The following is a 16,861-nucleotide window of genomic DNA, read 5'->3' as shown; positions in this document are numbered from 1 at the left end:
GGCTATATTTCTCTCTATGAGAAGATTTGCTATAGTGACATGCAGAAATGTTTACCCAAAATTCATTGCCCTAATTGAAAATGTGCTATGATGAGTGTTTAAATCTGCACAAGAACTAGCAAGAGGATGCAGAGTGTGCTCACCCCTTGGGCTCCAGGATGGGCCAGGGCCCATGATGCTCAATTGTATAGAGCACGATCTTCACACTATCACCTTCCCACCTTTCCTGAGCATGTAGCCCTTCATCATCCCAGCGTGACCTGGGGCACTAACAACTTGAGTCCAATTTGGATGTAGCTTGAGTATTTGACACATCATTTCATGACTTACATGTTTGCAGTGCAGAAGGAAATGTACTCTGACTCAGTACTATGCATATCACCGACTACTGAGCACAAACATACCCACCCACTACTTTATTGTGTTAACTAATAGGCAATTAGCATTTTAAAAGACTTCTACTTGGGGCTTCCCTGGTGGTTGAGAGTCCTCCTGCCTATGCAGGGGACACCCGTTCGTGCCCCGGTCTGGGAGGATCCCACATGCTGCGGAGCGGCTAGGCCCGTGAGCCATGGCTGCTGAGCCTGCGCGTCCGGAGCCTGTGCTCCACAATGGGAGAGGCCACAACAGTGAGAGGCGCGCGTACCGCAAAAAAATAAAAATAAAATAAATAAATAAAAGACTTCTACTATATATAAATCCCTACTGAACCGTTAGAGTTAACCATTTTAGCATTTGGGGGGTAAACTAGTTGGGGTATTAGATGCACTGGGAACCCATCAGATAGGGGCCCACAATCAGAAAATTTGTATTCTATGTGTTTTCAGGTTGAAATTAGATTTAGGTTAAAAGGGATGCAGAAATTTGATGTATTCAATAAATTGATTTGTAAATACTTACGATCAAGAAATAAAATGAAATCCTATAACACTCAACCTCATTTTCTACGTTTCCTAGAATTCAGCAGATGATATATCATCAATAACTCAGATTAGGTAATAATCCACAACTATATGGAAATTAATTGTTGAACTATCACCTGAAAGTTCTACAACCCGAGGGACATCTTGACACCCCCCTCATCTTCCACATCCAATTCATCAGCGGGTTCAGGTTATTCTACCACCAGAATATATTATATCTGATGCCCACCTGATTTTCTCTCTGACCCTGATCCAAGCCTCCATCTCATCTCACCTGTGTTACTAACACAGATGCTCAGCTGGCCTTCCCACTTGCACCTTTATCATCTTCCAACTTTTCTACACCCACCAGCCAATCTTTTCAAGCTATGAATCGAGTCCCTTGACTCACCATTCCCCTGCGGCCACCCCTCTGAGCTCCACGATGCCTCCTCCAAACTGTCCCCTGCCTCACCTCACCTCCCTCCACACCACACTGTTCCAGGGTCTACAGGAAGCAACACAGACAGTCCTGCTCTCTCAGGGTCGGCATTCTAGCAGGAGGGACTGAAGGTATATGTTGGGGAAAAGATTAATGAGAAGGAGAAGAATTCAGCAGAGCAAGTGGAGAGGGAGGGGCTAGCTCCCGGGGGAGGTCAGGTGGGCCCTCTGAGAAGGAGGTTTTTCAGCACAGACCCGATGGAGGTGAGGAAGTGAACCCTGCGGGGGTATAAACAGGGAAAGAGCATTCCAGGCAGAGGGAGCAGCAAGTGCCAAGTCCTAAGGAGGGAGCATGCTTAGTAGGTGTGAAGAAGAGTTAGGAGCCAGTGTGGTTGGAGTGGAGTGTGCGAGGGGGAAGCGGCAGCAGACTGGACAGAGGACGCAGCGGAGGGCCGATGGCACAGGGCATTGCTCTCCTCCCCGCTCTGAGCCGCCCTGTGGCTAGACCTGCGAGTGTCACCTGCTGCAGCCTCACCTGTCTGCACAGACCTTGCTTTGGCAAATCTGAGCCGGTTTGCTGTTCTCCTCAAGTGGCACCGCTATAGGCTCCATCCCTATTGAATAAAGGTTAGAGATAAATTTATCATCATGGAAAAAAAAACAAGTGTGTCCAAAAAAAGTCCATTATCCTGAAATATAAAAGAATTTTAATGACCCTGGAAATTGGTTGAATGAAGTAAGTGGCTGAGTCTTGGAAATCTCTTTATAACACAGAGATTCTCTTCATCATTATTGGTACCACCAACAGCGTGTGCATTGAGCAGCTTTGTCATGGAAGACTCTGCACTGGGGCAGTCACATCCACAGTCCCTGGAATACTACAAGTTCCTCTGAAAGCTTTCTCTACCTCTGCATGACTCCACATCCTGACATCATTGCTCAGTAAGCTACCTTAGATCCTTTAGAAATAGGCAGGCAGACATGAAGGCTCACTCTGTAAGGATGTCAGCATAGTGTCAATTCTCAGTAGCCCCTAGGAATCAGCATCAAATTGGATTCCTGCGTCAATCATCATTATCACCAAGGAAAAAAAACCCCAGAAATCTGTTATTATGTCAGTGGGGTTGAGAAGCCATTCTTTTCTAAAAAATCGTTACAGACATCATACATACAAAGGAGTGTTTAACATATATACATAGGGGTCTAAAGAATAATAAACACTCATATACCCAGTACTCAGCTAAAGTGGTATTCATTCTTTCAATAGATTTAGAATAAAATATGTGGAAGAAACTAGAGGAAACTGATCCATGGCCACTGATGAGTGAAAGACCTTTGCTAAAGGCTGGAACGGCTGAGGGCCTCTGCCACTCTGCACTCCTTCTCATCCTTCGTGAGTCATTAAAAATATAGGGAACTGCATGAAGCCAAGACACCTGAGCAGAATTTGTGGCGGCTCCTACTCTGTGGACTCCTCCTGTGTGGCCCACCCATGCCCTGCACCCTCTCAGCATTGCCGCCAGTCACACTGCTCACTGGCATGACTCAACCTGCCCCCAGCAAGCCACATCAAGCACACCTGTATCCCTGCTCATGCTGGTCCTGCTTCATCACACACAGCACAGCAACAGGTACACCCATTCCTACTCATGAGCTTCAGATCATGACTGCTACCCAGACCCATGCCAATCATGACAAGCCTTTCACCACAACAAAGACAGAGAAGTAACAATATGTGTAAGAGGTATTTCATCAGCTCTGTCCCCTGCTTGTCCATGTCTTACACAAGCACGACCAGTTCCACACTCCTGTCCCTGTGTGGGGAAGGTCAGAAGGGGCCTCATCCAGAAAGCTCCAGAAGTTTGGAGAGTGCTGTGCTAAGTGATTAGAGATGCTGCTGTGTCAAAAGGCTGTTCATGGGGCTTCCCTGGTGGCGCAGTGGTTGGGGGTCCGCCTGCCGATGCAGGGGACGCGGGTTCGTGCCCTGGTCTGGGAAGATCCCACATGCCGCGGAGTGGCTGGGCCCGTGAGCCGTGGCCGCTGGGCCTGTGCGTCCGGAGCCTGTGCTTTGTGGCGGGAGAGGCCACAGCAGTGAGAGGCCTGCGTACCACAAAAAAAAAAAAAAAGGCTGTTCATGGAAGGATGGGATTGCACCGGGTGTGCACCCACAGGGGAGAATGGTAAAGTGAGTCCTGGAACACTGGTTATGAGGAAGTAACCACAGCAGGGGGACAGCACGTGTACAAATGCACGGCGGAAATGCACCCCTGGGCTGCCAGCAGGAGGCCTGCACTCAGCCTCTTTCTACCCTTACCCAAGACTCCGCACAAATCATATATAATCATAAATATGGCCCTCAGCTGGCTTACAAAGGTCATCGCAGGCCTCTTGTTAAACAGGCAACCTAATCTGGGGTCCCCATATGGATTGAGCTCAAGGGCTACCCCAAACAAAGTTCATGGGGATTGAGCTCATTCCGGATATACTAAGCCCTGTGCTTGTACAGCTCAGAGATACAGAGAAATAAAAGATTCCAACATCTGGACTCAAGATACCTGAAAACTTTTGGAGTGACAAGTCATTTACGTAAAACAATTATAATGCCTTGTTTTAATGTTTATTATTTAGGGCCAAAAGTTTGTCCTCCATACGTGTCCTGCAAAGGATGACTTTCCTCCACCCACAGTGCTGGAAGTCCCTACAAGTGAGCAGAACATCTGATATACCACACCACCTCACAAAGTGCTGCTGATTTGGAGTGGAAGATATTTGGGTATTTGTTTTCTCTCTCTCTTATTCCTTATATTCTGGGATAAATCCTATTTAGTCATGATATACATTTTTATGCTTCAGAGAATAGAAAGAAGAGTAACCCATTCAACTCTTTTTGTATGTTAATATCCTGGGTATCCAAACTTAAACAAGTATAATAAAAGAGGGTAACATCTTAATTCAAAGAAATGGAAAGATATCCCATGCTCTTGAATTGGAAGAATTAATATTGTTAAAATGGCCATACTACCCAAAGTAATCTAAAGATGTAATACGATCCCTATCAAATTACCCATGACATTTTTCACAAAACTAGAACAAATACTCCTAAAATTTATATGGAACCACAAAATACCCAGAATTGCCAAAGAAATTCTGAGGAAAAAGAACAAAGCTGGAGGGACTTCCCTTGTGATGCAATGGTTAGGAATCCCATTGCCAATGCAGGGGACATGGGTTTGATCCTTGGTCTGGGAAGATGCCACATGCCACAGAGCAACAGAGCCCATGTGCCACAGCTGCTGAGCCTGCACTCTGGAGCCTGCAAGCCACAATTACTGAGCCCACGTGCCACAACTACTGAAGTCCGCACACCTAGAGCCCATGCTCCACAACAAGAAAAGCCACCGCAATGAGAGGCCCACACACTGCAACAAAGAGTATCCCCTGCTCACTACGACTAGAGAAAAGCCCACGCACAGCAACAAAGACCCAACACAGCCAAAAATAAATAAATAAATTTATTTATTTATTTATTTTTAAATAAAAGAACAAAGCTGGAGACATAACCCTCCCAGACTTCAGACAATACTACAAAGCTACAGTAATCAAACAGCACAGCATTGACACAAAAACAGACATATGGATCAATGGAACAGAATAAAGAGCCCAGAAATAAACCCACACACCTACGGTCAATTAAACTTCAACAAAGGAGGCAAGAATATACAATGGAGAAAAACAGTCGCTTCAGCAAGTGGTGTTGGGAAAGCTGGACAGCCACATGTAAATCAATGATGTTAGAACACACCTTCACACCATATGCAAAAATAAACTCAAAATGGCTTAAAGACTTAAGCATAAGACATGACACCATAAAACTCCTAGAAGAGAACATAGGCAAAAAATTCTCTGACATAAATCATATCAATGTTTTCATATGTCAGTCTCCCAAGGCAATAGAAATAAAAGCAAAAATAAACAAATGGGACCTAATCAAACTTACAAGCTTTTGCACAGCAAAGGAAACCATAAACAAAATGAAACAACTGCCTACAGACTGGGAGAAAATATTTGCAAATGATGTGACCAACAGGGCTTAATTTCCAAAATATACAAACAGCTCATATAGCTCAATAACAAAAAAGCAAACAACTCAGTCAAAAAATGGGCAGAAGACCTAAACAGACATTTCTCTAGAGAAGACACACAGATGAGCAATAGGTGCATGAAAAGATGCTCAACAGCAATTAATTAGTAGAGAATTGCAAATCAAAACTACAAAGAGGTACCACCTCACACCAGTCAGAATGGCCATCACTAAAAAATCTATAAATAACAAATGCTGGAGAGGGTGTGGAGGAAAGGGAAACCTCCTCCACTGTTGATGGGAATGTAAACTGGTGCAGCCACTATGGAGGTTCCTTAAAAAACTAAAAATAGAATTACCATATGATCCAGCAATCCCACTCCTGGGAATATATCCAGAAAAAAAAATAGTCCAAAAAGATACATGCGGGGCTTCCCTGGTGGCACAGTGGTTGAGAGTCCGCCTGCCGATGCAGGGGACACGGGTTCGTGCCCCGGTCTGGGAAGATCCCACATGCCGTGGAGCGGCTGGGCCCATGAGCCATGGCTGCTGAGCCTGCACGTACGGAGCCTGTGCTCCGCAATGGGAGAGGCCACAACAGTGAGAGGTCCATGTACCGTAAAAAACAAACAAACAAACAAACAAACAAAGATACATGCACCCCAACGTTCACTGCAGCACTATTTACAATAGCCAAGACATGGAAGCAACCCAAATGTTCATCAACAGATGAGTGGATAAAGAAGATGTGGTATATATATATGCAATGGAATATTACTCAACCATAAAAAATAATGATATAATGCTATTTGCAGCAACATGGATGGACTTAGAGATTATCATACTAAGTGAAGTAAGTCAGACAGAGAAAGACAAATATCATACAATATCACTTATGTGTGGAATCTAAATAATGATACAAATGTACTTATTTACAAAACAGAAACAGACTCACAGACATAGAAAACAAACTTATGGTTAAAGGGGGGGATAAATTAGGAGTTTGAGATTAGCAGATACAAAAATTATATATGAAATACATAAACAACAAGGTCCTACTGCATAGCATAGGGAACTATATTCAGTATCTTGTAATAAACTATAATGGAAAAGAATCTGCAAAGTATATATATATATATACATATATATATATATATATATATATATATACTATATATATATACATATATTTATAACTGAATCATTTTGCTTATACCAGAAACTAACAACATTGTAAATCAACTATACTTCAATAAAAAAAAAATTTTTTTAAGAAGATAACTTCTCAATCTTACTAATAAGAATAGGTACAAAAATCCCAATAAAATATTAGCAAACTAAATCCATCAGTGTATCAAAAAATCATTGCCAAATAGTGTTTTTCTTTTCTCCAAGAATGCAAGGATAGTTCAGTACTAGACAATCTACTAATGTTAAGACATCACACTAATAGACTATAGGGAAAAAATATAACCAACAGATGCAGAAAGAGCATTTAGTAAGAACTATTAGTCATGATAAAACTTTTGACTAAATTAAAAAAAACTACTTTAGCCTGGTAAAACTAATCTATTAAAAATGTACAATAAATACAACTCTTATCTTTGAAATTTTAGAAGCATTTTATTCAAGTCAGTAATAAAAAAGGATATTTTCCATCACTGCTCCATGCAGTAAGAAAAGAAGAAAAAAGAGGGAGTGAATAAAAATTGAAAAGGAAGATATGAAACTGTCATTATTAGAAGATGATATGCTTATTTATATAGAACATGCGAGAAAATCTTCAGACCAACTAATAAAACTAACAGGAATTCAGAAAAAGTACTGGGTAACACACTGATATACGAAAGTCAACAGTGTTTCTATACTACAACAGTGTTTCTATACTACAAAAATAACCAATTAAAACATTTAATAGAAAAAGAAGATAGTGCTCAAAATACTCAAATAAACAATTATATAACAAAAATGTGCAAAATTTTTCTGGAAAATATTATTTAAATTATTTTAATAAATTATTATTAAAATTTTGGAGTAAAGAAATCTTCATGGAGAGAGATACTATTTATATATAGAGAACTCAATATTATATGATATAAATTCTGAAATTAATTTATGATATTACAATCAAAATATGATTACAAAATATGTAATTTTGCAATCAAAATCCCAATGGAAATAATAGAGAATGTCAGAATGGATAAAAAGCATGAGCCAACTGTATGCTGGATACAAGAAACTCACTTCAAATATGATATAGGCAGATTAAATGTAAAATGGAGCCATAAAGAAAATGAAAAGGAAGTCTACACAATGGGAGAAAATATTTGCAAATATGATCTAAAGAGTGACTTATATTCAAATATATAAAGAATTCTTACAACTCAATAATTTAAAAATAAGTAAGCAAAGAATTTAAATAGATATTTTTCTGAAGAAGATATACACATGGACAATAAACACATAAAAAGATGGTCAGTATCATTAGTCATTAGGGAAATGCAAGTCAAAACCATGTGAGGTACTGCTACACACCCATTAGGATGGCTATTAAAAAAAACAACAACAGAAAATAACAAGTGTTGGGGAAGATGTGGAGAAATTGGAAGCTTCATATGTTGCTGGTGGAAATGTAAAATGGTGATGGAGTCACTTTGGAAATGCTAAACACAGAGTTATCATATGACCCAGCAATTGCACTCCTAGGTATATATCCAACAGAATTGAAAACATATGTCCACACAAAAATTTATACATAAATGTTCACAACGGCGTTATTCATAATAACCACAAATGGAAACAATCCAAATATCCATCAACTGATGAATGGATAAAAAAAATATGGTATATCTATACAATGGAATATTATTCAACAATACGGATGACCCTTAAAAACATTACACTAAGTGAAAGAAGCCAGTCATATATTGTTTCCATTTATATGAAACATCCAGAATAGGCAACTCCATAGAAACAGATAGTAGATTAGTGGTTGCCAGAAGCCGGGGATAAGGTTGGGAATGGGGAGTGACTGCTAATGTGTATGGGGTTTCATTTTGAGGGCGATGAAAATGTTCTAAAATTGATTGTGGTGATGGTTGTACAACTTTGTGAATATACCAAACATATCATTGAATGGTACACTTTAAATGAATACATTTTATGGGATGTTACATAAATATCGATAAAGCTAGAAGAAATAAATATAAAGGTGGAAAATGATACACCATGTAAACACTAACCAAAAGAGAGCTGAATGGCTATATTCATATCAGACAAAGAATTTCACACTTCACACTTTGGAACAAAGAAAATGACCATGTATAAAGAGGAGCATTACTTAGGGAACAATTCACCAAGGAGACATAATAATACTAAGTGAAGCAAAAACTAAGAGAACTAAGGGAAAAATAGACAAATCCACAATTACAGTTGGGGACTTCAACACTCTTCTTTCAGTAATCAACAGAACTGGTAGCGAGTACATAAAAATTCAGCAAGTATAGAGAAAAACAGCAATACCTGGTATAGAACCTACATCTATAGAACACTCCACCCAACAACAGGATACACATTCTTTTCAAGTGTATATGGAACACTCACAGCAATAAATCATATACTTGGTCATAAACCAAACCTTAACAAATTTAATTTAAAATCTATAAAGTACGTTCTCTCTTTTGGAGAGTTTATGGAATTAAACTGAGAATCAATAACAGAATGAAAACAGAAACATCTCCAAATATATAGAAATTAACACACTTCTGTAATCCATGGGTCAAAATGAATATAAAGAGAACAAGTAAGGACATAAAAAGATGCTTAACATCATTAGCCAGTAGGGGAATGAAAATTAAAATCATGACGAGATAGGAGTTCCCTGGTGGCCTAGTAGTTAGGATTCCAGGCTTTGACTGTTGTGGCCTGGGTTCAATCCCTGGTCAAGGAACTGAGATCCTGCAAGCCACATGGTACGGCCAAAAAAAAAAAAAAAAAAAAAATCATGATGAGATGCCATTACACACCTATTAAAAGAAATAAAACAAAAAATACTGACAATACCAAAAGCTGACAGAATGTGGAACAACTGGAACTCTCATACATTGCTGGTGGGAATGAAAAATGACACGGTCATTCTAGAAAATGGTTTGGCAGTTTCTTTTAAAGGTAAACATATCCTTACCATATGACTCAGCAATCAATGCCTAGTATTTATTCTAGAGAAATGAAAACTTGTGATCAACCAAAAACCTGCACATGAATGTTTAGAGTAGCTCTATTCATAATTGCTCAAAACTGGAAACAATCCTAATGTCCTTTAACAGATGAATGGATGAACACACCCTAGTATATCCATGCAATGGAATACTACTCAACAATAAAAAAAAGAATAAACTACCGATTCATGTAGTAACTTAGATGGGACTTAAATGCATCATGCCAAGTGAAAGAAGCCAATGTCAGAAGGTCACATATTGTATATTCTATTTATATAACATTCTCAAAAAAATAAAACTATAGTGATAGAGAACAGATCTCTGATTGCCAGGTGTTAAGGGTGGGGAGAAGAGAGACTATAAAGGGATAGCATGAGGGAGTTTTCTGGGATGATGGAACTGTTTTGTACCTTGATGATGGGAGTGACTACACAAATCTGTGCATGTGTTGAAATTCGTAGAGGGAACAAAGGCCAAGAATAGCCAAGACAATCTGGAAGCATGAGGTAGAAGGACATGCCCCACCAGATATCAAAATTCATTCTATAGTTATTAACATTGGCTTATTGGTTCAAGAAAAAATAAACCACTGGAACAGAATAGAACACCTACAGCCAAGAAACATAATCATTGAATATATGGAAATGGGATATATCACAAAAGTACAGCTATAAGTTAGGAGGGAAATTGGAATATTCTATACATGGTAGGTGGGGTGTGGAAGGAGAAGGAATGAGACCAAGGAGAAGTACATAGGGAATTTCAGCTATATCTGTAATGTTTTTATGTCTTAAAAGAAGGAGGAGGAGGAAGAGGTAGCGGAGAAGGGAGAAAGGAGGGGGGTAGTGGGAGGTAAGAGAACTGGGGAGGAGTAGGGAGAGGAGGAGGAGAAATTGAAGCAAATGTGGCCAAATGTGAAGGTTTGTTAAAACTGGATGCTGTAAGTACGTATTATAGTATTCTCTATACTTGTGCTGTCCAACACTGTAGCCACTAGCCACATTTGGTAATTTAAATTAATTAGAATCACATAAAATTAAAATATAGTTCCAGTGTCCTGCTAGTCACATTTCATGCACTCAGTAGCCACATCTGACTGGTGGCTACCAAACTGGATAATGTAGATGTTGAAGATTTCCATCATCACATAAGGGTCCACTGGACAGAGCTGGCCTATGAATTTATATGTGTTAGTTCATAATAAAAATCCACAAGGGGGAATTCCCTGGCAGTCCAGTGGTTAGGACTCCACACTTTCACTGCTGAGGACCCAGGTTCGATCCTGGTCTGGGAACTAAGACCCCGCAAGCCGCGCTGCCAAAAAAAAAAAAAAAAATCCACAAGGAAGAATCAAAGCTTGCAGAACATATGATGAGTGAAGGAATTAAAAGGAATGTAAGTAAAAGGACAACATATAATTTCAATATCTATATCTCTTTACTTTCTGATTGGACCATCAGATCTTTACCTCTTCCCCAAAATCTGCCCCCGAAGAAATCCCAAAAACACAAAAGGAACAAACTTTCCATTGTCTCTTCTAGACATCATTTCACTTCCTTTTGGATTATTTTAATATTTGGTAAAGGAAAAGCCATGACTTTACTTTCCTATGAGAAAAAAAGCTACTCTTGACAGCTGCTTTGTAAAACTGAACCCAGTTTCCAGACCTTGGGCTTTGATGACCATGATCCTTCGCTGCAGGTCAATGACGGGCTGGATCAGGCAGAGCCGGGGTTCCTGCTTCTGACTCAGGCAAACACCATTGTGATTCACAACCATCCAGCTCCGGTCGTACAGCAGCCCTTGATTTCCTAGAGGCCACTTGGTCACCTAAACAAAAAGGTCAATGTATTTTAAGCCAGGGCTCCTCAAAACTCATCTTCGCATTTATTGCACAGTGGCTGTACAAAAGCAGAGGACTTCAGAAACTCAGCACAGACTCTTGAAGGAAAAAAGGGATGAAGAGAAGGAAGTAAAACAAAGAAGACAATGCAAAGGAGACTTTGGGATTGAGATACCTTCCATTCACCCTCCAGATCCAGTTTGCACCCTTCTCCACTTCAACCTGCTTTTTAAGTAGGTAATGCGTGTGCACAGTACAACATTCTGGGAGCATAAGAGTGTACTTGAAAAGTAAGTCTCCGCCCCAGTCTGTGTCCCACTCCCCTCCCCACAGGCCTCCACTGCACCTGCTTTCTGTGTGTCCTTCCACAGTGGTGGATGCCTGAACAGGCATATATCCTGGTACTACAGACTTATTGCACAAATTGTGGCTACACTGGAATGGTCCCTGAGTTGATCCACTTTAGTGTGTAAGTTTTCCTCAATTCTTCATATTTCTACAAAATTAAAATACAAATTATGCCCAGTGCCCAGATCTTGCATTTAATACCATTCTCCAATAAAAAGAACCAGGACTCCTTGGAGAAATGGTTTATTCTAGGGCTGGGTCAGAGAATATATACAAGATGAGCCAGGAGCACCCTGTAGTGCTAGAAAAGTAAGGAAGTGCTCAAAAAACAAAATGATGGAGGTATGTCAAAGGGACGCAGGAGTCAACTGAAAGCATTTCCAATGGCCAAAACTGGAAAATATTGAATAGTAATAATAATAATAATGTAGTACTGAATTATAATCCAAAGTATAAAATAAATACCCATGATTCCAAATAAATAAATAGAAAAAGTCAAATCCCTCATACAGAAGAATCCCAAATAATTGATGTAGGTGTTCCCTCCTCAAGAAAGTGGAGCATAACTCCCTATAACTCCCTACCCCTTAAGTGTGGGCTACACGTAGTGACTTGCTTCCAAAGAGAACAGCATGGGAACAGAGTGGAGGAGAAATTTTACAGCGAAGAAACCTGGCAAATACCGGGTGCTCCAGGTTCACGTCAATAATGGTAAGTCATGCTGACAGTACCCTAATATGATACGATGAGAATAGCCCTTTACTTCTGTGGTCCTACTTCCAAAACAAACCATAACCCCAGTCTAATCCTCAGAAAGACATCAGACAAACCCAAACTGATGGATATTCTAAAAAATACTTGATGGATACCCCCCAAAGTATCAAGGTTATAAAAACAAGGAAAGTCTGAGAGACTGGTACAGCCCAGAGGAGCCTAGGGAGACACAAGAACTAAGTGTCATATGGTGTCCTGGATAGGATCTGGAACAGAAAAAGAACATCAGGGGAAAACTAATGAAATTTCAATAACATGGGACCAGGTCTTTGCAGGAGTTTTGTCCACAAGTTACACAAGTTGCTTACAGCACGGCAGGTGCAGTAGTTCCATCTGTGAGGGCTCTTCTGGAGCCAGCTGTCTGTTAAAGAAGGGTGTAGCTCAAGCAATGGCTTTGAAATAGTATTACGATTAAGAGACCAACATTCACACACTAATTGTGAATCAGTTCCATCCCGTCATTTTCCTCTGAGCACTCAAATCAACTTCTCAAAGGAATCTGAAAACTTCAGTTGGGGGTAATGAAGAAAGGAAAGCAATTTTTAACCTAGGGGCACTGTGGGGTGGGTCCTGCTGGGAGGGACCTGAGGGAAGACTGAGGCATCAGGGAAAGTGAAGGAGAGGAGCTGGGGGCCCCAGGGGGAGGGCGCAGAACTCAAGAAGAAACAGTGTCAAGGCAAACTGAACCTCAAGCAAGGTAAGCCCTGCATCCAAGACGCAGAAATGTGGTGCAGTGGGGTGGGAGTGGGGAGAGTACTTTGAGGACTGACAAACCTGGGCTTAAATCTCACGTCAGCTAGTTATTAGCTTTGGACAACTAACCTTCCTGAGCCATGGCTTTGTCATGTGTAAAATGGACGTTATTATCATTTCTCATAGGACTGAGTGAAAATTAAAACAAAATATAAAATGTAAAGCAACTGAAATAGATCAGATGATCCACAGGTGTTAATCCCTTTACCTCTGCCCTTCACTTGTCTTGTGTGTCCGACCTCTCCCCACAGACTCTGGCCGCTTCTGCTAGTACAGCACTCAAGTTCAGCAATACTATAGTCTATATAATGGTAGCTAGGCCCAGAAACCACCATTGAATCATTATTTCTATAGGAGAACATGTTTTGAATTACAAATAACTTTTTAGAAGACAGTCTATTATTGGGAGGCATTTCTCCATGGATTTCTCATTTCTGCATGCCTGTTTCAACAACTGCCCTTTTGTTCCAGACTACCTTTTCAAGGATATTTGTATAGTGAACAGCTCTACAACCCTCTGGAGCAGAGGGCAGGTTTGCTCACAGTCCAATATTATAAAGGTAATGGCTTCTCCATGATCGAAGACTACACAGGTTGGCTGGCATCCTATTATGAAAGAGTCAGGTTTCCTGAGTTAGAGGTTCCTGAACATGAGCACAGCATCCACCTGGGCCCCTCTGGACCCTGTCTTGGGACCTGGGGGACAAAGAGAAGCAACACACCGTGAAGCTCATGCTGCGTGCTGGGTTGTGAGTAAGTCCTTTGTCTCTGACCCAGGAATCTCATGTCTTCTGTCAGCAACCATGAAACTGTGGCGGGCTGTTTCTCAGACCCTTCACGGTTCTTCACACCCATCTGTTGGAACATGTCTATCATTTACTGGCTTCCTGCGTCCTTCTTCTTCTTTGTGTGGGCCAAGTTTTCAGCCAGTGTGTCTGTGTTGGCATGTGAGGGGTGAGCTTTCAGCTGGTACAGCTGGGCTTTGGGTTACGGAAGGAGTTGGGCAAATAAGTATTCACTGAGGACAGTGGGAGCTAGGGTTCTCACAGGATTTACAAGTGCAGAAGGGGGGACGGCTAAATAAACTTTGTGGTGTTGGATTGGAATTGGAGGCATTAGTACGAAATCATGGCCTATGGATAGATGATGGAGATGGATGGATAGATGATAGATAGATAGACACACAGATACATAGATATGTGTGTGTGTGTCATAAAGTGTCTGTTTCCCTTCTGAGATACTGCACACCCTGAGAGAAGGAAACGTTTCCATTTTGCTCATCACTGCACAGCAAGTGCAGGCCCAGGGCCCAGCGGGTAGCAGGTGTTCAGTGTATAGTTTCTGAAAGAGCAGATGGATAGAAGACCTTTAGCAAAAAAGGAAACCTACTGAGTTTCAGTGTCCTTGTCTGTAAAATGGAACACTAATTCCTGCTACGCTATCTGTGCAATGCGGCTCTTCTATGGGACATGACTCATCTGTGAAAATAGAGTCCTGATACTCCTCACCTGCCTCCATTCAGGAGTGGAGGTGAACTTGCTTATTTATGGTCTCAGGTTGGAGGACAGGCTCCTGTGTGACCAGCCCGAAATGCAGGCAACAAACAGCCTTGACCATGGTATGTCCGACCAGGAGCCAGGGAGCCTGTCATCCCAGAGGCTCAGGAGGCTGGGACCTCCTCAGAGGCTCAGGAGGCTGGGAACTTTCTATGAGGCTGTCTTTCTATGACCTATGTGTGTCCCTGGGACTTGGTCTCTAGCTCCCAGCTCCAGTGACTACCAGCCCAGCATGTTTACAGACATTATGTAGTTCACCTCCACGGGGAGAGTTGAGCGGAACAGATGCATGAGAGCAGGGACCCAAGGAGTCAGCAGACCTGGATTCAAATCCTTGCTCTATCATTTATTAGGGGGTCATGACCTGGGCAAAGTGCTTAACCTCAATAGCCCCCGGGCTCCATATCTATAAAATGGGGATGATATTACCCAGCACCTCATATTATTGTTTTGAGGATCAAATGAAACAAAGCACGTACGATGCTTCAGCAGGGAGCCAGCACACACACATTCAGTGAAAGTGACATCCTTAACTATCAACAGTAACTAGGTGGTCACACCCAGAAACAGGATCCTCTCAGGGGTCCCCATAAGCAGAGCCATGGTCAAAAGTCAGCCCAAACCAAGAAAGGCAGAATGAGAGTGGCTACTATGATTTTGATTTTCTGCATGTTTTCCTTCACTTCCTGAACTTTCTTCTTTGCTTTATCAAACAACATCATAAAGTAAACAAAAAAGAAGCAATCTCTTTAGCTGCCACTAAAACCCTTACCTCAAATGCGGCACAGGATTTGATTGGGTAGAGGAAAAGGTTGGTGATGATGTGTGACCCAAGGCCCCCATCCGGGATGCCTGCAGCTTTCTCTGAAGGGGTCTGCTGGGTTCTGGTGGTCTCCAGCAGAGGTGGGCACAAACTCACAGCATCCACAGTGGTGGGTGAGTTGTCCCAAACCCTGGAGTCTGGGGAAGCATCTTCCTGAGGTGAAGGACTACGTCTGGCCCTTGTGGCAGGCACAGCGTTCTGAGCCTCGCTCTCTGCTGGCAGGGCTCCAGCCTCCCCAGGCGTGGCCAGAGGGAGAGGCTGGCCATGAGACGGGCGCAGTCGGGTTGCTATGATGAACCTGAGAAAGGCCTGGGCATCCTCAAGCGTAGACATGTATCCAAACGAAATCCTCACAGATCCCGTCGGCTGCCCATCTATGAGGTCCACATCGTCACCGCAGACATGACCAGCCTAGAATAAAGAAATAAGTCAGCCAGAGTGACTCATTCCTCGTGGATAAAGTGGAAACCATTTTGTAAAACAAGTTTTGTTAATTTTATAAGATAAAATTAACCCAGGAAAAAAGAACTACAACACTAATAGGAGCCGTGTGCCTGAGGCATAGTTCCAGAAGCACAGGGACTCACTCTCTGGACGTCTCTCTTTGCTCAACTGTGAATTGGGATCTATACCAATCTCAGGGGGCCACTGAAAAGTCTAAAAGATACAACATTGTAAATCAACTATACTTCAATAAAAATAAATAAATTTTTTTTTTAAGTTTAAAAGAAATCATTCATGGAAAGCATTTACCAGAAACACACACACAGTGCCCACCCACAGAGGTATCAAAAGACAGACCAAAGTTTCAGAAGCACAGATGGGTCAGCTCCTTGGTCTACCTAGGGCTTGAGTGAGAGGAACACCTGCTGGCCATGTCTTTTAGTCTCTCTCAGAACCAAAGGGAGGTTTGCATCCCTGACAGCTGCCCTTTGACAAGAGGGCAAGACAGAGGTGCTGCCCCTATGAATAACCGGCCCAGGGCCAGGATGAAAGCCAAAGGCAGCATGAGTGTCCGGTCGGGAGGTGGTGAAAGAAAGGCAAGACGTCCCCAAGCCTCTCCAAGCCTGGCAGCCTGGTGTTGGTCGCTGCTCCAGCTGCTTACCTCCCCCAGAGCTGAACC

At 41.8% G+C, this 16,861-nt stretch overlaps 1 protein-coding gene across 3 annotated transcripts in view; it reads right to left on the bottom strand.

Moving 5' to 3' along the window:
- Positions 1 to 16,861, bottom strand: part of MOCOS (molybdenum cofactor sulfurase) — a gene marked incomplete at its 5' end in the record, with an annotated part of 55,062 nt that overhangs the window by 18,584 nt on the left and 19,617 nt on the right. For all 3 annotated transcript variants that reach the window (XM_081252460.1, XM_081252462.1, XM_081252461.1), the window contains 3 exons: positions 1,879 to 1,957; positions 11,309 to 11,471; positions 15,688 to 16,149. In XM_081252460.1, coding sequence (XP_081108586.1) covers positions 1,879 to 1,957; positions 11,309 to 11,471; positions 15,688 to 16,149 — 704 coding nt within the window. The remainder of the gene's footprint in view (positions 1 to 1,878; positions 1,958 to 11,308; positions 11,472 to 15,687; positions 16,150 to 16,861) is intronic.

The sequence above is a fragment of the Mesoplodon bidens genome, assembly GCF_964165515.1.
Source record: "Mesoplodon bidens genome assembly, chromosome: 13".
Taxonomy (NCBI): domain Eukaryota; kingdom Metazoa; phylum Chordata; class Mammalia; order Artiodactyla; family Ziphiidae; genus Mesoplodon; species Mesoplodon bidens.
This window is presented reverse-complemented; position numbering and strand designations above follow the sequence as displayed.